Below are 27,072 nucleotides of genomic sequence, written 5' to 3'. Positions count from 1 at the left end.
TTAAGGAACCATTTTTACCAAATAACCTGTTTATTTCATTGAGCTAATGAAGTCAATTATCTATCAACATAATGCCTTGGTACCCACGCCAAAATTTAATATGCCTCCACAATATCCATGAGTGCACAATATTGTTAATACAGTGAGTATGGAAAATACAGTCACTCTTACTTTAACTTGCGAGTACAAACAAGATTCAGTAATAATGATGATGTCCATTGTCTGATTATATCATAAATGACTACTTCTATTGCAATAGATGTAACATTCACACTGTTAGCTTATGGCGTGTTAAACTTGTTCAGTGATTGATCTCCCATATCAAAAACTATCAGGCTGGCATACATAACTTTCTTAAAAGGCAGTAGCTCAGTGTTCATTTCTAGCAGTAGAGACTATAAAAAGAAAGCATTTGTTATATCTGAGCCTAATGGTAAACATAATTGTGTCTATATCTTAATTGTAAATATCTGACACGGAGACAACAATGTAAGAAAGTGTTCAGTAAAATTCCAATTTGTCTGTCGGACATAAGGCAGAGTAGTGAAACAGTTCTGCTTCATTAAAAACTACACATAAAAGAGAAATAAAATCATTTGAGGAAGAAAAAAAAAAAAAAAAAAAAACGATGCAAAAATGAACATTTGACAGTTTCAAGCTTGACAATGGAGCCCTTAATTCTTGCGGGTGTTGTAGCATTGTCAAGCAGTAGTGTGTCCATGTCGTTACTGCCACTTGGGTATTCCTTATTCCTCTCTTTCTCCAGGTATTTGCTTGTAACCTTACTCAGTTTCAACAACTGGAACAACTGGATTCTGGCTGCTGCTGCTGTTGTTAAATTTCCAGCCAGAGTTCAATATCCCTTCCCAAAGTAAGTGTAAACAGTTCAGCCATTAAGACCACCTTAAATTATAAATCACTGATTTATGGGCGTGGGGGGTAGGGGAGTAAAAAGGGTTTCCCAAACTCCCACGAATCCATCATTAGGACACAGAGGAGATTGGGTTGAGGGGTGAACCCATTTGTGTTAGCACCTTGTCCAGCCACTGGAGGGGCCCATGCAGATGCACCTCGATCCAGCAGGGGGTGCTGGTGACATCCTGTCGGTGATACTCAGCTCCCCAGCCCTGAGAGGAGGCAGAACAAATTACACAACAATGAAACTAATGATGCTGATGTTTGCCTCTTGTTAAAAGAAATGACACATGTTAACTGTTCCTGCCTGTCTTCTACTTATTCCATGAAGCCCTTACCTTGACAAAGCTCATCCTAATGGTACACATCTTGGTAAGCTCATAGACAGCCTCAAAGCCATGGTTGACTGACTGGGCCAGAAGCTGAGCAAACTCCTGGTTGTTGAAAATCTTGAGGCTACATCCACTGGGGATCTTGCAGACAGTGGTGGGGTGGAAGCCGTGATGGTAATTACAGTTACGGCTCTGAACAAAAATGCTGGTGTCACTGAGACACTCTGCGTACACCTCCCCTCCCACATAGTACAGGTGCACTCCTGGATAGCAGAAACCGACAATTGATGGTCAGGACATTCAAACCACAACTTTGCAAAAACAAAATGTCTATCTCAATCAATCTGCCGCTCGTGCTGTGTTTCAGTGTTAGAGATACCTTTGCCAATGTGTCGGCGGGTGTTTTCGATTGTTGAGTTGCGGTTGACGTTGGACAGCAGTCCGAGGCAGAAGCGGTTCTTGTTGTTTGAAGGGTCAGTGAAACCATCCACAAGTACGCTGGTTGAGGAGGCATGGTAAGCCTCACCTACACGATTGTTCAGTTCATAGTAGACAATAGAGCACCAGTGGCTTGGCTCCTCATACTCCACTGGTTGCACATCTGGGAAGTTGCACACCAGGTCAGATAAAAACAGGTGAGTCATAAACTTTGCTATGACATCTTCACACAGAAAAAAAAAAAAAAAAAAAAAATCTTGTACAGGGCATAAGACATTGATTAAGATGCTTCTTACAAAAGCAGTATATTTTTAGTTACACAGAATGGATTTACGCAGTGTGGGACTGTGAGCAGTTCCACTGCTGTATATAAAACTCTCACTATGTCCCTATAACTAGTGCACACATTGATACAGTTCCCACCATCACAAGAATAGAAATTCTTCCCAGTTCTAACAACTGTATATAACAACTTAATATAAAATCATACAGTATGCCATATACACTTATAAAGCTTTGTTGAGACCACTAGGACAGGATTCATTGACTATCGAGGTGAAACTGGATGAATATATTACACGAGAGCGAAGCGGCTCATTAACGGCACTCATTGTTATGGAAAGTACTTCAATACAGTGCAAAATTACGGTAGGTGGTTCTAATTGAATTAAATTACATTTCCCAGCCTTTTACATATCAAATCAGTCATAAAACAGGCAGCCTACCAAAAGCTTACTAGTTTATGTTATAAAAGTCCATTTTGCTAGCAGGATCTCCAAAAAGCTTTTCAGTTCTTTTTCCTTTGTAAAAAGACATGCTTCTGAATTAGCTGTGTGTTGGTGGTAATGGTTTTCTGTGCTTCAGAACTGCCAAATAACATTTGAGCTGATGAAATCAAACAACTATAATGTTAATTTTTTTAAGATTCACCATAACACACATCAACATCTGTTCAAAAAAATAACTTCTTGTTCAATTATCAGAACAACCCAAAAGGTAATAGGGGCTGTAACTGAAACTTGGGGAGGGACATGAAATTACAAATAAATGTCCATGAAAATGGTAAATATTCAACATTAAAGGCCTCGGATTGGGGGCAAAAATATGAGCACTAGTCGGACTAACACGGACCTCCCTCGTTCATTTCAATGCGACCACTTCATTGAATGAAAAAACAAACAAACAAACAAAAAGGAAACAGGGCAGTCAAGCGAAAAGAGCTGCTGCTCTACTTTTGCAGCAATGCACTGTCATGTGGTAGTAGAGGACATTCAGTTGCAAGCACACAAATACGTCAAGAAGGAGAAGAAATTATTGCTGCTACTTTCCAGAGTAGTTGAATCTTGCATCAAATGAGTATGATCTGCTGTCCATTGCCCTGGATTTTGATAAGCCTTCAAACTGGACTTTCTGGCAGGTATTTCATCCTTTCACTGTTGGGAACTCCATTTTTTTTTTTTTTTTTGCATAGTGTTATACTCTAAATGTGCGCACTCCTCACCTCCTCTGGCCATGTTCTGCGGCACCAGGCTGCTGCTTGTTTCCATGGACTGGCTCTCCTGGCCCAGCTGCTCATCAGGGGGCATGTAGGCTGGGGGTGGGGTGTCAGCTGAGACATTAAGAGAGCAGTTAGTGAGAATGACACCAGTTGTTGGTGCTGGCAAATGGTCTCTCTCTCTCTCTCACACAAACACACACACACACACACACCCCTTGACTCCAACAATCATCACAGGATCTGTACCCCGGAAATGGTGTCAGATTACACATATCCCTCACTTGTTAAGCCACATGCTAACACATTCCCGACAGAGATGCAATAAGAGCTTTTCAAGTCCACACTGAGGCACACAGGAAAAAACAATGCAGAAAACCCCCACTCAGATTGCAGTGAGGAAATTTCGACAATTATGCTGCCAGTGAGTGTAGACAATGATGATCAGGGCTTATCAACACAAATAAGCTCAAATCCTAAATTGCCATTAAAAACTTTTTCTGCCTGACTGCCTGCAGCCACCGGATGCGTCAGCAGATCTGGACTAGAGCAGAATGGAGCACTAGTCACCAGACACACACACAAAAACACACAAAAACACACACACACACACACACACACACACACACACACACACACACACACACACACACACACACACACACACACACACACACACACACACACACACACACACACACACACACACACACACACACAAACCAGGAGTAACATCCACATTTCTCCAATATATCAAGACTATTGGAAAGGACAGAAAGGAATGTCTTGGCTAAATGATAGTGCTTTATGTGAATATATCTGTTCTGTCTCCAGTCAGTACCAGTGAGACTGGTCCACTGAGTTAGCCTTGACAGCAGCCAGCAGTCCTGGCTCTGGTGGACACTGCTTAGCTGGCATTTCCTTTGTTCTCATTTAGGGATGTAGCTTGATTTGGATAAATATAATAACTTGACCTTGTTAGAGTACTGTGAAGAAGCTTGAAACATTTTTGATTGCATAGTGATGACGTGCAGCATAAATATGTTTAAACTATAAGGATAAAGATGAAACTATATGATATTGTAGTAAAGTATTCGCTAAGTTAATGCTTCAATTTATTGAAGCCAAAATTTCTTTAGACTGGAAGTGTTGTAAATGATTTAATTTCAAAACTGGGTTCACCTCAACTTTGGTTAAATTCTTCTGTCACCTAATTGTAAACACTTTTTCCATATGTTACACAATTTTAAAAACAGAAATGCCAGAGACCATTGTGTATCAACAGTTAGCTTCTTGTTGGCTACAAGACAGCAACAATCCAGAAAAACACAATAGTTTGGCATCTTTCCCAGGGTCAGGTACATGAGTGTATTCAGCGTACCTGGGAGCTGGAATGGACTGGAGGGCCCCGAGCTGGCAGGAGAGTTTGGATAAGTACCACTGCTGGCTGGAGAAGGAGGATAAGGAGAGTTGGGAGAGATGGGAAATGAGCTGCCTCCACCTCCTCCACTGCTGCTGCTGCCGCCCCCACTGTGAGGCTGCTGGAAGGACTCTGGAAAGGTGGCGTTCAGGGGCATGTGTGGCTCGTTGTGGGTGAGGTTGCGGAACTGTACCAGCAAGCTGTGCTGTGGGTTGAATTCGCTGTGACGCGGTACCAGGACAGGAGGGAGCACTGGATGATAAAGAAGGCAGGGGAGGAAAATTAATTGGTTTGTTGATAATTAATTTAAAAAAAAAAAAAAAAAAGTATTTTAGTATTATTTAGAAAAACAAGGAGGCAATGCCCATCACACACACTTCTAACCAGAAAACCTATTTGAGTTATGGCCTTTATTTTGCTTAAATGCTTTTCCTTGTTAATAATGTATCCTTTCCATTTTTAATCAGGAAATGCAGCCAATACAAAAGAGAAGCCCTTGATGGGCATGCTCTTGAAAAAGTAACCGTAGTGCTCACAGAAGATGTTACAAACAAGGGTTGCGGATTATTTTCTTGATTAATCAAACCAGTGAAAAAAAAAACCATGTCACAATTAACCAAATACATAATGATATAAAACAGCAAACCCTCACAGTGGAGAAGCTGATATCAGAGTGTGTTTGGTATTTTGGCTTGATAAATGACTTTAATGCTTTAGCAACTGTCAAACTAGTCATCAGTTATTTAGCTGTAATATTTACGAACACTTAAATCATTGTAGGGCAAACGTCACCATATTTATTAAGTTAATGAGTTACTTATTCTTGTAGCTTGTTTAATATGTTGGTTTTTAACAAAATTATGATCTAACTCTGAGGCAATTTTTATATACAGCCAATATCTTTAACAAAACAAAGAACTGTTACTGTTGAAACAAAAAAATTACACATACAATCCCAACCTATGTCTTGCAACAGTTTAACACAAAATACAAAGCACTGCTTAACACCAACAATCCTGGATTTCTCAAAAGCACTTCAGACCTTGGTGATGATATAAACACAGAGGTCATCTGTATTTATTTTTATTTTCAACTTTGTCAGAAGGATAGAGTGCGTTTCCCCAGCCTTGAATTTCATCTACTAACTGACTCTAATCGCCACGCTTCCAAGGCTGCCCCTCCAAAACTACCCAGCGTCGCTTTAAATGACATGACGTGCAGTCTCTCCTGACCAACATGTGATACATATCCTTGAACCGGTCAATACAGGCAATGCCAAATCAGTTTCGTGTCAGAGAGGCTGCCACCCCCCAGGGTCATCCATAAGTGTATGCGTTCTGGTGTGTGAGTGACAGAAGGGGGGGGGGGGGTAGTGATGAGAAAGTGCTGGGGAGTTTAGTCTGAGTGGTTTATGCATTTAGTAAGCCACTCTCTGATGCCACACCCCATTTAGAGTGCCTGAGGCATATAATCCAATAAGACTCCAAAAGAGCTAGTGATATTGATTTTCTGTGAAATGGAGGGGGCGGGTGGAACAGGCCCGTGTGATGAAAGCCTCCTGACCTTTGTGGATTTGTTTACCAGCTCCACAGTTTACTCGGGGCTCTAGCTACGGGATGCGCAGAGCTCCCTTCTGGTCTAATCTTTCTTGTATTTCCCGCTATCTAGTCATCAAAAACAAACCAAACCAAACCAAACCAAACAAACAAACAAACAAACAAAAAAAAACACTAATGCTGTTTTTCAGTTGTATGTGTTACAGACATTACAAATCCACAGATTTGGTACATTCAAACTGGTGACATTGCCTTACAGAACTATTTTAAAAAATAAAATAAAAAAATTTGAAGTTTTAGGAAGCAAATTTTAAAAAGGGCTGTGTAAACAGGAACAATCAAGCCATTTACATTACATATCAGAAGCTTTAAATTGAATATAATTTTTTTTAGATAGGATGAAGTAGACAAGTAACTTTTACATTTAACTTCTAATATAACAAATATTATGCACCCCGACAGCACAAGTACCTACCAGGACTCTCCACTCGCTTGTAGTGATATGGGTTGATGCAGACTTCCTTTTGTTTGGAGCCAAACGGGTACTCGCACACCTCCAGGGGTTTGAGCTCGTGGTGGGACTGGAGGTCAGGCCAGCGCCACACCCGGCAGTAGATGACATGAGGCAGACCTTTCCTGTGGGAGACCTGTAGCCTACCATCCAGTGATCTTGGAATGGTAACACACTTGCTTGGCTGTCCTGGGCAGCTCAGGGCTTTCTCCAGGTCCTCCATGGCACCTTTCTTCTTCTTCAGCTTTTTCACAAGCGCATCCACTGCCTTCTCTGCCCATTTCTCCTCCTCGTCTCCCTGCTTCCAGCCAAGCAGGCGTTTGACTGCTGGGCTCGTGAAGGAGAAGAGACTGGACATAGATGTCATACTTGAGGCTGTAGTGTAAGTAACAGGCAGGAACCCGGAGGTGGATGGTCACTCCAAGGGGATAGAGGGGTCTAAAAGTCCCCTGCTGATGATCTCCAAAGACTGCTAGTAGCCTTAACCAGTGTGTTAGTGTGTAGTCAACAAAAGAAAGCACTTGAGTGTGTGAATCTAAGTGTGTGAGAGTATGAGAGGCTGACAGAGATGAGGGGTGGGGTAGGGGAGAGGAGGCTTTAGCCTTGTCTGACCAAGGACAGGAAGCAGGGGAGGGAGGGGAGTCAGCAAGCAGGACGCAGCTGCTGCTGCTCAGGAAGGGCCCTGCAGCAAGCTGTCCGGAGCTGGGTCACCACCACCACGGATGGAGGGAGGGGGTGCAGGCTGCAGGAGCTGAGATCAGGACCTCTGTTGAAGTGACACGCTGCAGCAGGTCTCACTGGTGCAAGCTGACAGGCTTAGAAATAAAGTACTGACCACTTCTCATCCAACAACCCGCAGCTCCTCTCCAGGCGGCCCTCTCAAACCAATACAGTCGATCTATTACTCTGCAAGCTACCTGCAAAACAGAAAAGAGAGCAGATACATGTAATCAACACACTGATTTGTTTGGCATTACATATAGAGATCAACAAGCAAGCATTCCCAACATTTTGAAATAACAATAAACTCAAATGTATTTTAAAAAGCATGTCACAACATGTGACCTACACCATTCTTAATCAACAGGAAGATCAAAGAAGCCCTTTGTCCCTCTTTTGATCCGAAACGTAATTTCCATAAAGGCTTCAGTCGTACTGAAACCAAGATGACTCAATTATCTGATAGGCGTTGTATGTAGAACTTGCAGACAATCATGCATATGAAAAGACAAAGCACAGGACATTTACAGCCAAACAAATGGCCCAACCAACATGTGAAGCTGGCAAGCTGGCCTACCAAACAGCATGTAAAAGGATAACATTATGGATTCAGTAATATGAAATGCTGTAGTGTCAAAATGTGGAATATATAGTTTCAAACATACCACTGTGATTGATAAGTGAATTAAAAGGGAATTAACTGTTACACCCCCCCTTCTCAAGCTACTAGGGATGGGAATGGGAAAAAAAAGGTATTAATCAATTCATAAATTGTTTCATATTTTGGATATTTAGGATGTATAAGTTACTCTTTAACTATGTTCTAACTATGGGCTGAAACAACATTTACTTCTTTTGTTTGAAACCTGGTTCTATTAATTCAATAATTATAGTTGTTTCTAAATATGGTCATGGCAAAGTGGCAAAGGAGGCAACCTACTGCCTGTTTGTCTGCCAACAGACGAGGAAAATAAAATTACTAATCTGACCTTAATTAAAATTTAAAGTTAGAAAGAAAAAAAAAACATGAATACAGAAATATTTTAAGAACCTTGGGTTCTCTTATTTATTATAAGATATTATTGATATGATGTGCATTATGGGTAAAAGCACCCATCAGCCACTACTGCAATGCTCAACCACGAGTCACAAAACTGAATTAATGAATCATCACTTTAAAAATTAATTAGTATTGCATCAAGATGTCTCCATTTATTGTCCCTTAAAAAGTACTGTTTCCACCTACTACTACATTGATACTTAGTGCTTTAAACCTAAACACTAATCCTAATGTGCAACTGCATGTATGAGAGAAACCATGCTGTGATATATGACATTTGAATCTATATCATGCAGCCCCCACAAGAAAACAGTCACCCATGTAGTCTGCAGCAGCAGCTGTTTGGGGGCTTGTGAAACCTGCCCTCGTTGAAAAGGATGTGACCACAAAGAGCTGCTTCCTCCCTCATCCCATCCCTCCCTTCCAGTACACAGCTGTCTAACAGCACTGCACCCACTCCAACTGCTCATTGTTCTATATACACATGTGAAAGCAGAAGGTTACCTAAAGTAGGACATGCAGGCATACACAAAAAATTATCAGCTCATAAATGTTCAAAGTTTTTTCTTTTCGAATAGTGACCAGAGTGTTTCTGTAGTTATTTCCACATAGCCTTCCCAGTCAGAGACCCATATTCAACTAGGCCTCTTTTAGACTGGATCAGCAGTGATTCATCAGTTCACTGTTGGGTGAGCAATGACAAGTAACAGATTTCAACTTAAGGACAGGTCTGAGCTGCCCTAATCATTGAGAAACATTGTTTGATCAACACGTGGTAGCTATAACTTGCCTGAATGGACAACTAAAGCAAAAGCTGATTTAAATCTCAATGACTAATCCGTTCGATAAGGCTGATCGCTCTCTACAAACTGATTAGAGTTCACACTAATAGGTCTGTGTTTAGATTAACTGTAGCCATGATTAAAGATGATTTTTGGTCAGTCTTACAACAATTGTCAGTGGCTCCTTCTGAAATCCTGAGCATATGGATGACAGAAAAATGCAGACATTGAAAAATGCAGTCCCAATATTTCCCAAAATTGACAAATTGTATGACCACTGCCTTGGTCTTTGTCCCCAAGAGAGGCTTTTTTTTTCTTTTTTTTTTTAATTTTCCATGTAAAATTTTCTAATGGTTTAACAGTTCAAGGCACAGCTTCCAACTGAAGAACTAATGCCAAGATCAATAGTCCACTGAAGCTCTTTCTAAAACCCAAACCACTCCATACGAACTGGAAAAGAAGCCACCTGGAGGTGGTAAACAATGAAAATCGTTCCGAATTCGCTGTTATACTGGCCTGCATAAAGTGGTCATTTACCACAGATTAGTCTCTTCTGACTAACAGCGATGTATAATGCCATCATTCTCGTCTTAATAGGGTCTGCAAAAAAACATGTAACACTGGAAAAACTCAACAAAAATACTTCGCTTTACTGTGTGAAATCTGTTTGAAATCCTTGACAAGTATGAAGTGCAAGGGACAGACAATATGGAAGAACGATTCGCTAAGTAGTAGGCACCCCCACCCAGAGAAAGAGAGAAAAGGGATTCAGAAAGACGCATCTAACGTTACACAAATCCCCAAGCAGTAGTTAAAATAGCCATTACTGATGCTATAATTTAACTGTACCACAGAGTTATAATAGAAAACATTAGTTCAGTGGCATAAGATGACCCTGGTATGTAGCAGGCTAACGTAAGTAACGCCGAGAATTTGCTAACTAGATTAGCTAATGTTCACAGAGTAAAACTTGTTTAGTTTTAAGTTATAGTCAGACATCTTAAAGCAACTATCACTATTTAGATTAGGAGTTTGACGTTTTAAGACATTGTTTGCTCTTTAAAATGTAACGTCGTGAGCCAGAGTTTTCTACCTCTCAACGGTTAGCCTGAGTAACTTCACCCTTCCTCTCCTTCCTCCATTCCAGAAACTTTTTGAACTTCTCACTACAGAAGCTAAGCTATGCTAGCTGTTAGCCCAGCCCTCCGAGGGAGAGTGGCGAGCCTCTGCCCAGCGTACCCTACTGATGTAGCTCACTCAAGTTCACTTCTACTCTTTTAATTGAACAGACGTTTAGTCACATACCTTTTAACAATGCACGCAAACCATGGTGTCGTGTTTTCTTGTGAACGTTTGGGCTACAGTTCGTACTTTCTTAAAGATTTTCTCTCGTTTTGCAACGCTTCTTCCCTCCGCTTCCCCATGCCATGTCCTCCAGGTCCTGGAGACAAGTAGCCTGGAAAGGCGGAGTGCATATCAGTCCGCTGTACTGACAAACTAGTGCTCGCTTTGGTGTTACAGCTTAGAAGGATTTCACTATTTATTTACTAAAAAATAAAAAAAATAAAACAAATACTACGATACGTTAGCTCTAACCACTATTTTATATTCTGTTCCCAAAAGCAGCACTTTCAGTGGCTAACTTCCCGAAACATTCATTCGCTCCTCTTGCGCATAGATCAGAAAATGTTCCGAATGAACAAACTTTGTCCATGTTTGACAGTTACAGCTAGATTATCACCGTCGTAAACTTCAAAGTTAAGGAGAAGAGCCGAACCTGTAACACAGAACCCCGGTCCCTGGTCTTCTTGAACAGTTTCTGATGTTTCAGTGTATGAAGTTGGAAGTCTTACGGTGGTCGTGCTGCGGCTCTGGAACGTCTCACAAGTTGCTGGCTCCACTCAGTCTGGAGCGCTGCGGTTTGTTGTGTATTGTTGTCCTTTGTAGCCAGTTGTTCGAGACTCCAATTGTCCCCGCGTTGTTAATTCGTTTGACTTCAATTAATCAAACTAATAATTACGAATCCACACCCATTTCCGTAGGCGAACTGTTACTGTCTGGCAGGATAATGTTGGGAGTGCGGATCCTTCGTTCAGTCTTCAGAGTCCAGATGAAACGCAGCGTCCACGTTCAACCACTAGCGGGCAAACTAGGCTCAGTTTTGGCCAATTATGGTATATTTACCATACATACCATATGGTGGCCAAACAGAAAAAGACAAATTCCAGCAATTGAATGCGTTTCCTGCCTTGTAGGTACTGCCTTAAGAGTAAAATGTGAAAATAATCTGTTACTCTTTAGTGCAAATGAAAAAAAATATCTCCTTACCAAGTAAGATCATGTAGTTTGTCAAATGCAAAGTGCTAAAAAAAACACACATACAGCATGTACTCTTGTTTAAATCCAGCACTGAACATCCTCCAACGTTTTATTCTCACAACTTTTCCATGTTTCCCAAACCTGTGTAGGAGCGGTGCCTGGTGAAGCTTTCATCATACATCATCGTGTTTTTGTTAGAAGGTCGATGAACTCTATTCGGCCGACAAAAAAGTTGGATACACAAAATCTGAAGCCTGAAGCCATCAGGCTGTGTCAGATCCTTGCTATTTAGTATCACCGGAAAAACTACATATGACTTAAGTAATAGTTTATTTTGGGTCTGGATTCAATGCCATCAAACAAGCCTCAAAATGCTGAATGCCACAAGAAAAATCAGAGCTTGTAAGGAATCATCAATATATTGTCTTCATGAAGAAGAGGAATCCTTCACTGGCAAATGTGCTTATTCCAGGTTGGCAATGGGAACCAGGCGTCAATTAACCCCATAGTCACACTCACACCAGGTCAGGATTGGGTCCTTGCCATGTGGAGAAGGAAACCTTTACATACCTGCCTCTAGTCTAAAAACGGTCTGCCCCATTTTCTTTTAAATCTTCCAAATCTTTTTTCCGTTTCTCTCCACATTAAAGAAACCTTTGAATGTTGACATGAATGATGTGTTCACCTATGACCAGCGGAGGAATTGATTAGATGCTATTTTTTATTTTGCAAATAAACACTAGAGGCTGTGTAAACTCAAATGCCACAGTGTTGCCGCAGTGCAGCTTTGAGTTTACATTAATCTAATTAAATATTCACAATGAACAGTGACATAGCGGCAGTGAGCCAGTTCTGGAAATTGCACATAGATATTCTCCCGTTTCCTTACGCAAAGTTTGTCATAGAAAACCCAAACCATGGTACAGAGAATCAAATATTTCACTCATTTATGTACAAAAACAAGTTACCACTGCCACAACCTTATCTCTTGTAAAGAAAAATATGCCATGACAACGGTAATATGCAAAGACAACTTTTATTCACAAAGACGTCCAAGCTAAAAATGAAGTAAAGCCATACAGTCTCTATTGGTGCAACCTTGGAAAGACAAGATAGCCCCCTAAAATCCACCCTTATGTGCACACTGTAGTTCTGTGACAAACTCCCTTCCAGTGAGATTTTCAAGGGACAAATGAGTGATTGTAGTTACATGGATACATATTTTGTCCTTATCTAACAAAAACGACTTATAGTAACTGTTTGTGTAACAACTGCCAAATGTCGTGCTGCCGTGTGATTAAAAACATCATTTTTAAATGTACAGTAATAAACTCCTTCACATTGACATATTGAGTAGTCTGTCACATTCCTATTCATTTTTTCCACAAAAAAAAAAGGAAATCCGTCAGTATCATTATTTCGTAACCTTTATTAGGAAATAAACGCTTTGGTAGGTTTGTATGTATTCCACTTTGTCATATTCGTTGTTGAGCCATCATCAGTGAGGTATTTACTCACCGCACATCCCACAGTTCACTTGGTTTGATTGACCGGTGATCAAACAGTTAAATAATCAGCAATCAAGTTAAGTTTGATTTGCACAGTGTCTGTGGGTGATAGGAGACACATTTCAAATAAAAACTGATGTAATTTGAGTGGTTTGACGTGTTGTTGTTTTCTTGACTGAACTGCCACGGCGTCTATCACAGCATGTTAACGACAAGTAGTTTTTTCTTCTACTTACTTCAAAAACCAGATATAAAACACTTCACTTCTTATTCAGAGGATTTTTCACCTGAAAGCTACACTGAGCACAAAGTGTTCAGAACAGCAGATGAGTAACACTTTCATGAACTGCCAGGAAGTTGAATCACTGTTGTATTTTAAACACAGAGCAGCAAAAGGACATTTAGTGTTGAGAAATGTCACAGATGTTTGACCGCCAATCCCCACACCTCGAAGCAACTAGACAAGGCGACTTTTTACAAAACTGAATCAGAGGGAGAACCACTGTGGAAGACCTACAGAATGCTCCGCCAGGAGTCTAAGAGGTTTCAGAGGAAAAGCTGATTTTAAAAAAATCCTGCTTTCGCTTTTCACATCAATCTGTGTTGCATGAACTGTGACCGTTTTTTTTTTTGTGAAATGCCGCATTAATTATTTTAAAATTATGTCAAATTCTTGAATCAGCTCTCGCTAGTAACTTTTCAGCCAGTTACCTCGACCAGTTTAGATTTACCTGAAAGCAATAAATAACACGCTTGTTCCCTAAAGCTAAAATTTCAATTGTGCAGTATGCGTTGCAGGAGACAGAATACATTCAGCATCAATTAAGGAGGTTTATTGGTTGTTTGTCCTTGTCTAAGTCATACGACTTTGGGAAACCAGTTACCGGTACCTACTTTTATAAAAAACGATGATCTGTACAGTAAATAGGGTTTGGTGGATGAGCCTACACTATTACAAACAGTGTCGGTTTTAAGTATTGACTCCTCTCAAGGGATTCAAGCCACTGACCCACAGTGGTGGTGAGCTATGACAGATCACAATCAAAGAAACACACACAGTGCAGTGCAAAAATTAGAGGTAGCCCCAACTGTTGGCTTATGATACATCCATATAGTACCTCTAGTTAAAGTGACAGTTTACCTTCGTAGAACATCTTCACAGTTGAAAAGGCATAATTTGTATTTTTTAGACTTTTCCAAAGCTCTTAGTAGAGAGAGCTTTGGATTCACTTTTTAATTTCTTATCGTATATTTGTAATTTGTATTGCAATGTAAGTGTGACTTTGAACTGGCTTAGGTGCCGTCTGTACTTCTCTTAAATCGCCTTTTACTTCAGTGTTTTGCCCTTGAGCCATATACTTTAGGTATGTTTATCAGAGCAATTCAGACATTCTGCCAGTGTGAAACTAATTTAAAAATGAGCACTCAAACCCCAGCTGTGCTTTTCACACAGGTCATTACAGTGAATGCATGTGATGCCCAAGACATTTTACTATTTTTTATTTTTTATTTTTTTAGGCTCAGTGTAACAAGGAATGTGAAGTTACTGTTGGTTTGTTTTTTTTCATTTTTTTTTTTTCCAGAAAATTACAGTGATTAATCAGAGATTATGTAATCACAGCAAAAACAAAATTCTGAAATGTGTTTAAAAACAATACTATTTTTACACACTCAAATATTACGAAGTAAAATCTCTGCAAATGAGCCCGTGTCTTGTCTACACATTTTAACAGTAGTGCACAGTTTCCTCTTCACACAAGTGAATCATTTCAGTGAATGTCTTCTGAAACCAAATTAAAAATCTACACATTAGAGTGCAATCTGTCAGCTACTTCTGATTCAAACACATTAAATAATCAATGTGAAACACTATTGTCCCAACTCATGCTCTACCGTGTGTGATGGGTCAACTGTCAGGGTATAAAAATGTAATGCACAAGAACTAAAATAATGTATAAAGCAGATTTGTTGGGAGAGCAGCACTGGATCACTCATAGACTAGAACACGACAAAGTTTAGGCCACAGAGTCATGTTTGCATGTTTGGTAACATTTGTCTTTTTGCATCCAATCTCAGATCTTATTCTCCACAAAATATTGCTTTTATTGTTAGCAGTGAACAACAATCAGACTAAGACTGATGAATGTCTCTTTAGCTAAGAGCAACTGATATTGATTTCATAGCATATCAGATGTATGTTCATTAAAACTCCAAGATGATTTTTCTCTTGAATAAATGCCAAACACCAAGCACACCTTTTGAAGCCTGTAAACAGAGTGATTTTTGTTTAGGGCAAGTTTATCTCCTATTATATTCCACCTATGTTGTAAATTTTACCATTATTCCCCTGTATTTTAGAGCAATTACTCATACTGCCATCTTAATCATTTTGTTTTACCCTAGCTGTTTGGATATGTGACGTTTGACAGATACGTAGAATATCAGCAGGAATTAGTGCTATCAAAATATTGGTAATTGAAGCTTCTTAAATGTGAGGATTTTTTATTTCCATATTCCATATGCTGTTATGGGAACCCTGGTTATCTCAATTAACCAGAGAACCAGTTGAAGAAAATGACTGGAAAATGCAGTTTTGAAGCTGGGGATCTTTGAAAAAGGCCAGTTAAAAACCCAGAGTTTCTACAATAGACCAATGGGCCCGCGAACATGAGTCATTGTATGTGCTTCATGATGCTGTTTTATAAAAAGGTCTCCTGTTGTCAGATGTTAACTAATGGACTAATGGAAGTGTGTATATTTAGAAACATACTATACTACTACTGAGCATATTACTGCAAAAGGAAAGTGAAGGTGTTTCCATGCTTGGCCTTCTTTATTTTTATTTTTCTCGACAAGAAGCTGTTAGCCCTGAGAGGCTGACACATTTAATCGAATACTTAAGTAGTTTTTGAGCCTGGTTAAATGAATCTTTCGTTAGGTACCCAATTTGTTGATCTATTAAAATAACAGAAGATACACAAATTACAGTTACAGTGTAACACTGTGTTTTTCATTTGATGGGTCCCATATTGGATATGTATTTCAGTACCAGATTAGGACTAACAGTATAAAAACTCGCTCAGGATCGCAGCTGATGTCAGCTCAATGAGCACAGCCTTCTTGTGAGAGTGCATGCACTTAAAGCATTTCACAAACAGCATGCCTTGTTTGAGGGTGCTGTTATTTAAAAAAATACACAAAATAGGCTGAGCAATCAACCCTTGATTCAAAAGAACATTTAAGCAGCTGAAGAAATAATCCTGGGTCCAGGCTCAAATCTGGAAACAGTGCCTGTATTATTATACTGATTCATTAACTAGTTTAGTCTGATGTTTTACCTTTTTCATCAGCAACTTTAATATGAAATTGGGTTCCTTTTTTTTGCCATCATGCAATAACTTAATAAATCTGGGGGGCAAAACTGAAAGAAAGGTGAGGGAGCGAGGGCAGATTGGATGTTTTTTGTGCTTATGTGGGTTTCTTCCCAACCCAAAATATAGTCCTGGTTGAAATTATTGGCACCCCTGAATTTGAAGTAAATAAATGCAAGTTAACCAATTTTGTACAATCAAAATATTTTAATAAAATGTTCAAGGTGTCTGAACAAAAGAAAATTAAAAAAAACAAAACTTGCATAATAGTGAAATAATACAGACACAAACTGTACTCCAGCCACAGTTATTGGCAACCTTCACTAATATTTGGTTGTAAAACCTTTGGCAACAATGACAGCCTCTAAATGTTTCTTGTAGCCATCTGGAAGCTTCTTGCACCTGTCTGCTGGTAGTTTCTGCCACTCTTCCAATGCTGTGTGTTCAAGCTAAGTTTGCAGGAGTCCTATTTGAAATGGCAGATTTCAGCCTTCTCCAAAGGTTTTCAGTGGGTTTTAGGACAGGACTTACTGCTGGCCAGTTTAAAACAGCCCATCTTTTCCCTTTCAACCATTCTCTTGTGCTGCTGGATGTGTGCTTTGCCTACCTTCGCCTCAAACCTAGTTTTCTGACACTGGGTAACACATTTTGCTCTAAATGCCTTGGTAATCTTCTGATTTCATCATTCCTTTGATACATTCAATGCCTCCAGTACCAGAGGAAGCAAAGCAGCTCACAGCATAATGGAACCTCCACCATGTTTTACTGTAGGTAGGGTGATCTTTTCCTGATGGGCTTCATTTCGTCGCCAATAAACAAACTGAAGCACTGCATCCCCAAAGAGCTCTACTTTAGTTTCATCTGTCTATAGAACATTATCCCAGAAAGACTGTAGCTTATCTATGAAAATTTTTTTTATTTTTTTTTTATTTTTAAACATGAGTCTTGCCTTTTCGTGCCTTTCTTTCATTAGTGACGTCCTCCTTGGCCTTCGCCCATGGAGCCCTACTTGGTTTAGTGTGTGGTGTACGGTACGGGCTGAAACCACCACTCCAGATTGCTCCAGGTCAGCCTGAAGCTCTTTAGATGTCTTGTGCCTTCCAAAATCTGCATCAACCTTCACAGACTTCTCTCATTGAGTTTCTTCTTGGCTCCACGTCCTGGAAGCCTCTTAACAGTTTTATGATTGTGAAACTTCTTGATAACATTACGAATTGTTGAAACAGGGATTTCATGATCTTTGGCGATTGACTTGTAGCCTTTGGATTTGTTATGTTTTTTGATGATAGAATTTCTGATGCTCTCAGACAGCTCTCTTGTCTTCACCATTGTGAAAAAGAAACTAGAAACAGTCAGCCCCTATTCATGCTGTAAAACCATCATTCATTGCTTAATTCAGGTCATGTGAACACTGAAAATTAATCACTGGTGAGTCTTATTTGTTTAATTGATTTAAACTAATTTAAATTCATCAAAAGGTGCCAATAATCATGTCAAGCATACATTTTATGTCTGTATTATTATTTCACTATATGAAAGCATTTTTGTTGTTGTTTTTGTTCAGTAACTTGGGGCATTTTATTAAAATATTTTGATTTTACAAAACTGGTTCTAAATTCTATACTTCAAATTCAGGGGTGCCAATAATTTCAACAAGGACTGTACATGTAGCAATACTCTTGCCATTAGCACTGAGCAAGGCGCTGGCCTCAGGACTGCATTTGGTCCCCAGGCATTCCTCTGCAGCTGTTTACTGCTGCTAAACAGTTAGGGAGGGTCAAACGGAGAGAACAAATTCCCCCAATGGAATTTAAAAAGCGTACCGTATTAAATGATTCTGTATCACTCCCCTCCCCACAATCAGTGAAATGTTCCCATCGGTGAATTTAATACACAGCTCCTAAAGCAGCAATCTGCTTTTACGATAAAGTTTCAGTTCAGAGTAACTTGGCAGCATATTGGTTTATGTACGACCACCTGGGCACTGTGCACTTACTAAACAATGTGTCAAATGGTAATGGATGTAATCGGTCAGTTACAATGCATAAAATGGTTGGCGAATTTAGCAAATGAAGGCACTGAAAAATTAGTATTTGATAAAAACGTCACTACAATGTTCTGTAGTGCAGAGATCCACAACATATTACCGCAGCATCAGAGTCTCATATTACAGAATTTGAAGAACAAGTAAGTACATTTCCATTTCATGAGGCAAAAAGCTGGTGAGCTTTGACATGAAGAGGGCATGACAAACGTCTCCTTTGGTGCTGGACACTATCTGTCCTGGTTGTCCAACCTGAGGCCACAGTCCGAGGCATCCTCAGAGGGAGTGTCTAGGACGGGATTAACAAACCCTTCAAATTCAGTATTTGCATTATCTTCTGGGTGACTACTCACAAAATCATTCTCCCACTCCAAGGCATTGGAGTCCTCGGAGGCCGAGGTTGGGCCGCTGTTCATCTGCTTGCCGCTGGGCCTCAGGGCTGCGCGCAGGATGTCCTCCTCCGTCCGAGACCTCTCCCAGGCTGGAAATGCTCGATTGATTCCTACAACGCAGGGACAGCAGAAGTCACTTAAGTCAAAAACTTCTGCAGGCAATAATCTGGTGGATCAGACGGGGCCACAATGTAATCTGATCCTACATAAGCCTTTTTAAACCAAATTTAAAACATAACATACCCCACTTAATTGTATTTTTATGTCTTTTATGGAACCTAACTTAAAGGACATATCCCAGTAGTATGTAGATATACGATTGATTGAGTGACTGAGCTGAGTTGACTAAATATATCTGTTAGGGTGTAATACAGGAAACACAGGTACAACAGTAGTTTTTGTAGTGGGGAATAAATACAAATGTACCCTGGGCTGTAGAGTATAGAAGCAGCCCTGTGAAGCGTTTGAGCGTTGCATAATAATACAAATAACCGTGTGGGGTTTGTGTTACAGTATTGAATATGCCTATGATTAGAATGTGTTTTTGCTGATCTTAACTTGCTTCACATCTTTTATTTGAACATTTGCACTTTTGTGGGGGGTGGATACATATACGATATGTTGTTATCGCTGTTCAGAAATTGGCCTGCTGTTCTTCTTCTGCCTCCTCTTTGCTGTAGTGTCACTGAAAAAAAAAGAATCAATCTTGGCTGGGAAATGGATCTCTGGATTTTTGGAAGAGAAAGGTCTAAACTTGGCCCCTCAATGCGATCGAACCCCTTAACAGAATGTCACATGAATGTTTGATAGATCAGCCATTTTTGACCTACCAAATGTTCTCTCTGTCTGTCTCTCTTTTTTAAATCAACTTTGCAGCTGAGGAGTTAAAGGCAACACTCAACATGAAAATTAACAGCTCGGCTAGAGAAAACTTCAGAATATGAGCAAAAATTAAAGTATCACCTTCCTCATCCTCCCACTCTAGGTCCAGTGAAGTCCCGTCATCATTGGTGGAGCGGGTCTTAGTGGTGAAGTCCCAGCTGTACTCTGTGTTGGGAGTCACCACATTTGTGTCAGAGGGAAGTCCTGGTAACAAAGAGACAATTATTACAACAGAGCGCATGTAACTCTTATACCTTTTCATGGAAATGCTGTATACTCTCAACTGAAAAACAAAAAATATGGTTTATTTATCAGCACCATTGTTATATGACTGTATATTATTAGAGTTAATTTAATTAATGCTCGCAGGTTCACTCACTGTTGCTCCTGAAAGCCTCGGACTGAGCCTTTACATTCTGGAGGTAGATATTGAAATCCTCCCCAGTGGTTTGTCTGAAACAGGCGATAATGAATCAACACAAAATCATCTGTCCCAAAACTTTGTCAGCCTGAATAAAACTTCCTACTAAAGGCTTTGACTTAATCCTGTTCTTAAGGTTTGCAGAAGACGGAAGCTGATACTGTGCTCAGCTTTGTTAATGCTGCCTCTTTTCATTACCACTGCAAAGTATGAGGATTTGTGAGCTCGCAGCTCCCTTCTGGCACAGTGAAAATTAGCCTACACACTGTGTGACTCTAAGAACACACAGAGTTCTCACATCATTAAATCAATGTTTCTGTTGAGAGCTTAAAAAAAGAAACATTCTCTCTGCCAAATAGCAACAAATTCTAATATCACACATCTGAAGGGCTGATAGTTAGATTTGTGATTTGCCAGACTCTGATAGTTCTGGTTTTCAAATATTTCTTTACATCTGTCACCAACTGAGGTGGATGAAAGACTCAACTTATTGCAACTTTAAACATATCGAGGATTATTGTCTACTTAGTATGTCTACTAAAACCTATACAGAACCTCATGACCGCAGTTCATCTTCCGCTCAACGAATATTCTGTTGTCTAATGAACTTAAGGGACTCACTTTCTTTGCTGAGTTTCACTGCCAGAGCCATCTGCTTTCCCCCTTGTCCTCTGGGCAGACAGCTGCTAACAAAAAAACCATGGATTAAGTTAAAAAAAAAAAAAAAAATAGAAAAAAGAAAAAAAGTCATATCTTCCCATGATTAAATTACAGACAGAGTATATTAATTAAAAAAAGACAAACAGTTTTGGTGCTATCAAGAAAACACGTGAGCAAATGACTTTATCTACAAAATGTGCTCAGTAGAGCGAGCACCTCTGCCAAGGCCAATGTCAAAAAACATACACCAGACTTCAGAGGAAAATATTCAAATTCATAGCAAATGATCCGGATCTGCCCCAAAATGTAACGGGTTCTTCCCTGGTCCCTGCCCCATCCCTCCACCAAGTTCGGTGCAAATTGGTTTGGTACTTTTTGTGTAATCCTGCTGATAATCAAACAAACCAACAAACCAACAGACATGGGTGATTACATAACCTCCTAGGCGGAGGTAACAAAACAAAGCAACACCAAAGAAGCAGTGGAATGTGGCATGAAAAGCAATTAAGGAATCTCAATCCTAGCAGTGTCTGATTTTTTTTTTTTTGGTAGGGAATACAATGTCAGTAAACGTCAGGACTGCTTGCACTTCTGAATAAGGTCCATTGCCAGCCCTTAGTCTATTGGCACTTTCTTCCTTGCTTTATATTACGCATCATCTACTGGAAATTATTACATCCTGACATACCCAAATATACATACCCAATAAATGTGACATCTTTTGCCTTGCTACTATAATGCTAATATAGAATTGTTCCACTGCAGCAAGGAGGAACCTATTGATTTTTGGTCTAAAGGAAGATTGAGAATGCTAACAATGCCAATTATTGTTTGTCAGGTAGATGAAGCACTGAGACAGACAACAATTTCCCTGACTGGATAACTAAGACAGGGTAATGAGCACAAGAAAAAGAGTGAACAGAGAAAATATCAGTGTCCTTTAAGACACAGAAGGTTGAGGACTTGAAATGCTGGGAAGCCTCTGCACAAGGCCAGTAGGTTAGAGGAGAAGTTGTTTAGCCAAGGAGTAAGTCAAACTGGCAGAAGGGAGCGCTCAGTGCCGCCTCACCTCCTTCATTTTTCGTTCACGTGCCAACCTGGCGGCTTCACGCTGGGCGGCATTTCTAGCCTCCTCTTCTAGTCTTAACTTCTCCTCTTGTGCTTCTAACTGAGCAGAAATAACAAAATGAAACAAACACAAAACACAGAACAGAAAATTACAAAACAGAAAAAACAATGCAGCAAATTAAAAATAAGCAAAAACAGGTTTAAAACGTAAAATGAAATAATGGGGGCTGTTAAACTAACAAACACAGATCCCTCGAAAGATACTTTTTTAAATTGTTACTTACCTCCACTTGTAGCCTCTGGTCTATCAGGATCTGTTTGTCTGAGATCGCAGTGTAGCAGTGTTCTCTGAGGTTCTTGATCTCATCTTCACTGATAGGCCTAATAAATGAACAAAAAAATAAACTTGAAGATAAACCATTCTTCCAAATTCTTTTAAAAGGTTTTCTTTTGTCAAAGAATACTCAGGATTATTTTTTTGGTCACAAGACCTCTGACCTCGGGCAGGGCTGCGGGCTCTCTCCCTCCCCCTGCAACGCAACAAACAGAAGATGTGACCATATAGCATTGAATTCCAGTGTAAAACGCATCTTCACTGCTCTACTGTTTGACTCAGGCGCTACTAGTCTGGGACTCTGCAGACAGTAATCGAGTTACTCCTTGGAAGGAATAATGGAAGACTGCCATATTACAGTGATGGGTGTGCAGTGGGTGCACCCATCACTTTTTATCCATCACTGGAGAATGGCTATCTTGAGGATGGCCTGATGGAAGTCTGAAAGTAAAAAGTATCTTGGGATTACCAGCATAATGCAGTGTTTAATTAGACTATATGTCTATTAAAACACTTACTCAGTCTTTTACAATGTAATTGGGTCCCAAGCAGTAGAACAATAATAGAGTTGAGAAAAAAGTCACTAACAATGTTTTCCTTAAGCCTATTTAGGTAGTGAAAGCGCTTAAATATAATCATCATCAGAAAGATGATCAAACTTACCTCATCACTCTCTACCAGATTTTCAAACTGCAAGATTAAAAGACACAATTAGACATAACATTACACTGAATAGTCCTCATTAAAAAAAGAAAACAGTGGTAGTAAATGTACGACTCATACCTCTATCGTATAATGTTCTCCTGTTGTACTGCTTCGGAAATATTTGGATCTGTAAGAATATTTCAGAGAACATGAACACACTGACAGTAAACTGAAAGCTGTTAAGGCACTTCTAATTTCAGATAGACAGTGGACGACAGCTCTCACTTGTCCACTATTGTTCGCCATTTTACATGCAGGAGTTTTTTGATGATTATGCTGTATACATCTGACATAAAGATAAACTTGTGACAAGAGGAGGAAATCTAGGGGAAGAGATTAATTGAGTAGCTACAGTTGAAGGAATGCCCCCAATCTTTGACAGGTAGGCTTGTTGGTAAAAAATCTCGTAGCTGTGGAAAGGACATAGACATCAAAATTATTCATGTGTTCGTGGCCAATGTGTTCATGCCAATTTTTTTGTTTTTAATTTTTGAACAACTTTGCCTGTTTGTATGGAAGTGATGGAGACAAAGACCATGTACAGATGAAAATCACTGCACAGTGAATTAATCTGTAATGATCTGTAACAGTTCATATATACTGTATATTATATACAACCTATAACAACCTTTGATGAATTCTCTTCTGGAAATAAGACTCGTGGCCCACTGCGACTTCATGTAGTGTGTGTTCAATTGTTCGCATTAGCATAGATTCTGGAGAACCTCTTATCAGAAAATGTTGGATAATTAAATGTAACGGAGACCCCTATTTGATTGCTCTGCTTTTGGAAACATGTCCATTGAAATAAAAATTTTGTATTGTCTTCTTATGAGAAGAACTACTGTTCCTTTGTTACTTTAGGTATGTTTAGAGGACACTGGATAAAAAAAAAAATCTTGAAAGGAACTAACGTGTCCATCAATAGGCTACAGCAAAGTTTGATTTTTAAAAGTGGTTTCCTATCTATAATGCATATTAAATGGGTCTATGAAAATATTGTGTTTGAGCAGTCTATCCATTTATGTCCACTCCATCTGTCGAGGTCACATTATTAACAAAGACATCTGACTACTTAAATTTACACAACAAAACACATCCTCAAATGTCAGCATCAAAATCAAACGCCAGTGATCTGTTGTATATACAGTGATGATTTTTTTGTCTATAGACTAAACTAACTAAGCAGGTATATTGACCAATGTGCCATTCTATCAAATCCCTTAAAAGGTTAATCAACATTGAATTACACCTAGCAGAAAACTGCTGCTGAATATACAGTGCATTCAGAAAGTATTTAGACACCTTCACTTATTTCACATTTTGTTGTGTTGCAGCCTTATGCTAAAATAATTTAAATTCATTTTTTCCCCTTATCAATCTACACTCAATACCCCATAATGGCAAAGCAAAAACAGGATTTTAGAATTTTTTGCAAATTTAGTAAAAAGTAAAAACCTTTACTTTACACTTGAAATTTAGCTTAGGTGCCTCCCATTTCTCTTGATCATCTTTGAGATGTTTCTACACCTTAATTGGAGTCCACCTGTGGTAAATTCAATTGATTGGACATGATTTGGAAAGACACACACCTGTCTATATAAAAGGTCTCACCGCTGACAATATATATCACAGCAAAAACCAAGCCATGAGGTCGAAGGAACTGCCTGTAAAGCTCAGAGACAGGATTATATCAAGGCACAAATCTGGTGAAGGTTCCAAAGGGCACAGTGGCCTCCATAACCCTTCAATGGAGGGATTCTGGATCAACCAGAACTCTTCCTAGAACTGGCCACCTGAGCAATTGGGGGAGAGGGGCCTTGGTAAGAGAGGTGACCAACAACCTGATGGTCACTCTAACTGAGCTCCAAAGACCCTGTGTGGAGATGGGAGAAACATCCAGAAGGGCAACCATCACTGCAGCACTCCACCGATCTGGCCTTTATGGTAGAATGGCCAGATGGAAGCCTCTCCTCAGTGAGAGGGACAAGAAACCCGCTTGGAGTTTGGTTAAAAAAAACACCGAAAGGACTCTCAGACTTTGAAAACAAATTTCTCTGGTCTGATGAAACCCAGATTGAACCGTTTGGACTCACTTCTAAGCGTCATGTCTGGAGGAAACCAAAACCAGTCACCGCTCATTACCTGCCCATTACCATCCCAACGGTGAAGCAAGGTGGTAGCAGCATCAACGCTGTGGGGATGTTTTTCAGCGGCAGAGACAGACTGGTCAGGGGTGAGGGGAAAGCTGAACAGAGTAAAGTACAGAAATCTCTAATGAAAACCTGGTCCAGGACCTCAGACTGGGTCGAAGGTTCACCTTCCAGCGGGACAATGACCCTACGCACAGAGCCAAGCCAACACAGGTGCAGCTTGGGGACAACTCTGTGAAGGTCCATGAATGGCCCAGCTAGAGTCCTGAGTTGACCCCTATAGACTGTCTGTCTATGGAGAAACCTGAAAATAGCTGTCCACTAACTGTCCCCATCCAACCTGACAGTTTGAAAGGATCTGCAGAGAACAGCAGAAAATCCCCAAATCCAGTTGTGCAACGCTTGTTGCATTATACCCTAGCTACCAAGGATGCTTCAACTAAGTCCCTTAGTAAAGGGTCTGACCACTTTGTCAATGTGATGCTTCAGTTTTGTTTTTTTAAATATTTGTAAAACATTAATAATGGCTCAGTAAGTGATGTCAGTGTACACAATACCAGGACCTTACAGTAAGCTCTTCTAAATTAAATGCAGCTATAATATTATTGATTTTAAAAAAATAAAACCCCACCACAGGTGTGTGGGGGTTTTTTTTTTTTTTTTTTTTTTTTTCTCCTGCAGTGACATGTCAAGAAGTCTCCAATGAAAAGAGGTCTATTGCTCTCGTTTGGCTGAAACCTTTGGCAGGAAACAGCTTTAGTGGCATATTAATGCCCTTTGCTCATTCATTCCTTGATTGATTTTAAAATGTTCAACCTCATGTTGATGTCATCAAAAATAAACTGTCTATTCTTTTTATTTCACTGCATGTAGTGTGGAACAAAACCTACATTTTATTACTCTAATCAAGATGGCCGTCATTTTACAATGTTAGAATATGACAGGGGGGAGCAGGCAAAGTGGACATACAAATTTATAAAGAGGTTTCCAAATTGTTGGTCTCAGACTAATACATTTTATAACTACTGCTGTATCTGTCAGCTCCAATAATAAAACAAGTGGAAGTGATGGGAGTGTGGAAACAGTTTGGTGCTGGACGAGAGCAAGCCTTCTCTAATCTTAACAAAGCACAGGGTCAAGTCAGACTAAAAGCATCAATTATTAACCTTGAATTTGGTGACATAACTGCCTGGAAGTAGCGCCAGAAACACAATTGAGACCCCGTGTATGCATTAGGATTGAAATTAAGAATAAACTACGACGTCTAATTATTAGTCTCCAATCATTGTCAAAGACCTCTTCAACAGCTCTAGCTCGGTGTATCTTTCATGATGTTGTTCTCCCCTTTAATTAGACCTAGCTAACTCCATGTAGAGACTGTTGACAATAGGGGTGGGGTCTTGATTCCTGCTGGCACCGTCTGACTGTGGGCTGAGACCCACAGACACACAACAGCATTTGCAGTATCTTACTGACCAGCCTTTATCTCTTGGGTACCAAACGGGCTAATACACAGAGCTGTCAAAAAGTCCCACCAGACACACTCTCGGCAAACCAACTGCCAGCTAACGTTAGCAGTGACCGGAGACGCTGGTTTAGATGATGCTAGTTAGTTAGCTCGCCCAGCTAAAGCCATGTTTCACCTACCCGCCTCCTCTCTGGATCCTGTTGGCTTCTCTCCTGAAGAGCCCAACACAGTATGCCCAGCAGTTACCCATCGCATTGTCAAATATGACTAATATCTAGCTGCCTGACAGCTGCTGTTGCACTGCTGTTGGTAGCTACATCTCCAAGTCTAGTCCTCTTCTCCGTCCTCTTCTCCAGCCACTTCCTCATCCTCCTTCCTCTCCGGTTGATGACATAGCAGGACAGAAGAGTTCAACACCACCGCCTACTGTGGTTTCAGTGTAGTTTTTGATAAATGCGACCAGGCTCTGGCACAAGATGAGACAGGATTTTAAAAACGTGCAGATAAAAATTTGATCA

At 40.0% G+C, this 27,072-nt stretch overlaps 2 protein-coding genes across 6 annotated transcripts; both read right to left on the bottom strand.

Moving 5' to 3' along the window:
- Positions 1-11: 11 nt before the first annotated feature.
- On the bottom strand, positions 12-12,008 carry smad5 (SMAD family member 5). 4 transcript variants are annotated; one of them, XM_040119750.1, is made up of 8 exons: positions 11,007-12,008; positions 10,535-10,685; positions 6,632-7,584; positions 4,562-4,852; positions 3,187-3,294; positions 1,627-1,848; positions 1,254-1,510; positions 12-1,127 (listed from the first exon to the last, which is right to left on the bottom strand). In XM_040119750.1, exons 3-8 carry the CDS (start codon positions 7,032-7,034, stop codon positions 984-986), a joined length of 1,425 nt encoding a protein of 474 aa, XP_039975684.1. In that variant the 5' UTR covers positions 7,035-7,584; positions 10,535-10,685; positions 11,007-12,008; the 3' UTR covers positions 12-983. The 4 variants fall into 4 exon arrangements, with proteins under 4 accessions (XP_039975684.1, XP_039975685.1, XP_039975686.1 ...); XM_040119751.1 differs by lacking the exon at positions 10,535-10,685; XM_040119752.1 differs by lacking the exon at positions 10,535-10,685 and having other exon boundaries at positions 11,083-12,008.
- Positions 12,009-17,944: 5,936 nt separating this feature from the next.
- Positions 17,945-26,989, bottom strand: ap1ar (adaptor related protein complex 1 associated regulatory protein). Of its 2 annotated transcripts, none has more exons than XM_040119905.1 (10): positions 26,734-26,989; positions 23,012-23,060; positions 22,892-22,918; positions 22,393-22,424; positions 22,179-22,275; positions 21,896-21,994; positions 20,788-20,852; positions 20,125-20,198; positions 19,827-19,949; positions 17,945-18,973 (listed from the first exon to the last, which is right to left on the bottom strand). In XM_040119905.1, the coding sequence occupies exons 1-10, from the start codon at positions 26,802-26,804 to the stop codon at positions 18,702-18,704; spliced, it is 909 nt and encodes a 302-aa protein (XP_039975839.1). In that variant the 5' UTR covers positions 26,805-26,989; the 3' UTR covers positions 17,945-18,701. The 2 variants fall into 2 exon arrangements, with proteins under 2 accessions (XP_039975839.1, XP_039975840.1); XM_040119906.1 differs by having other exon boundaries at positions 20,788-20,849; positions 26,734-26,988.
- Between the last annotated feature and the right edge of the window lie 83 nt (positions 26,990-27,072).

The sequence above is a fragment of the Xiphias gladius genome, chromosome 23, assembly GCF_016859285.1.
Source record: "Xiphias gladius isolate SHS-SW01 ecotype Sanya breed wild chromosome 23, ASM1685928v1, whole genome shotgun sequence".
NCBI classification, from domain to species: domain Eukaryota; kingdom Metazoa; phylum Chordata; class Actinopteri; order Istiophoriformes; family Xiphiidae; genus Xiphias; species Xiphias gladius.
The sequence above is the reverse complement of the archived record's forward strand: the minus strand, read 5'-3'. Positions and strand labels throughout refer to the sequence as shown.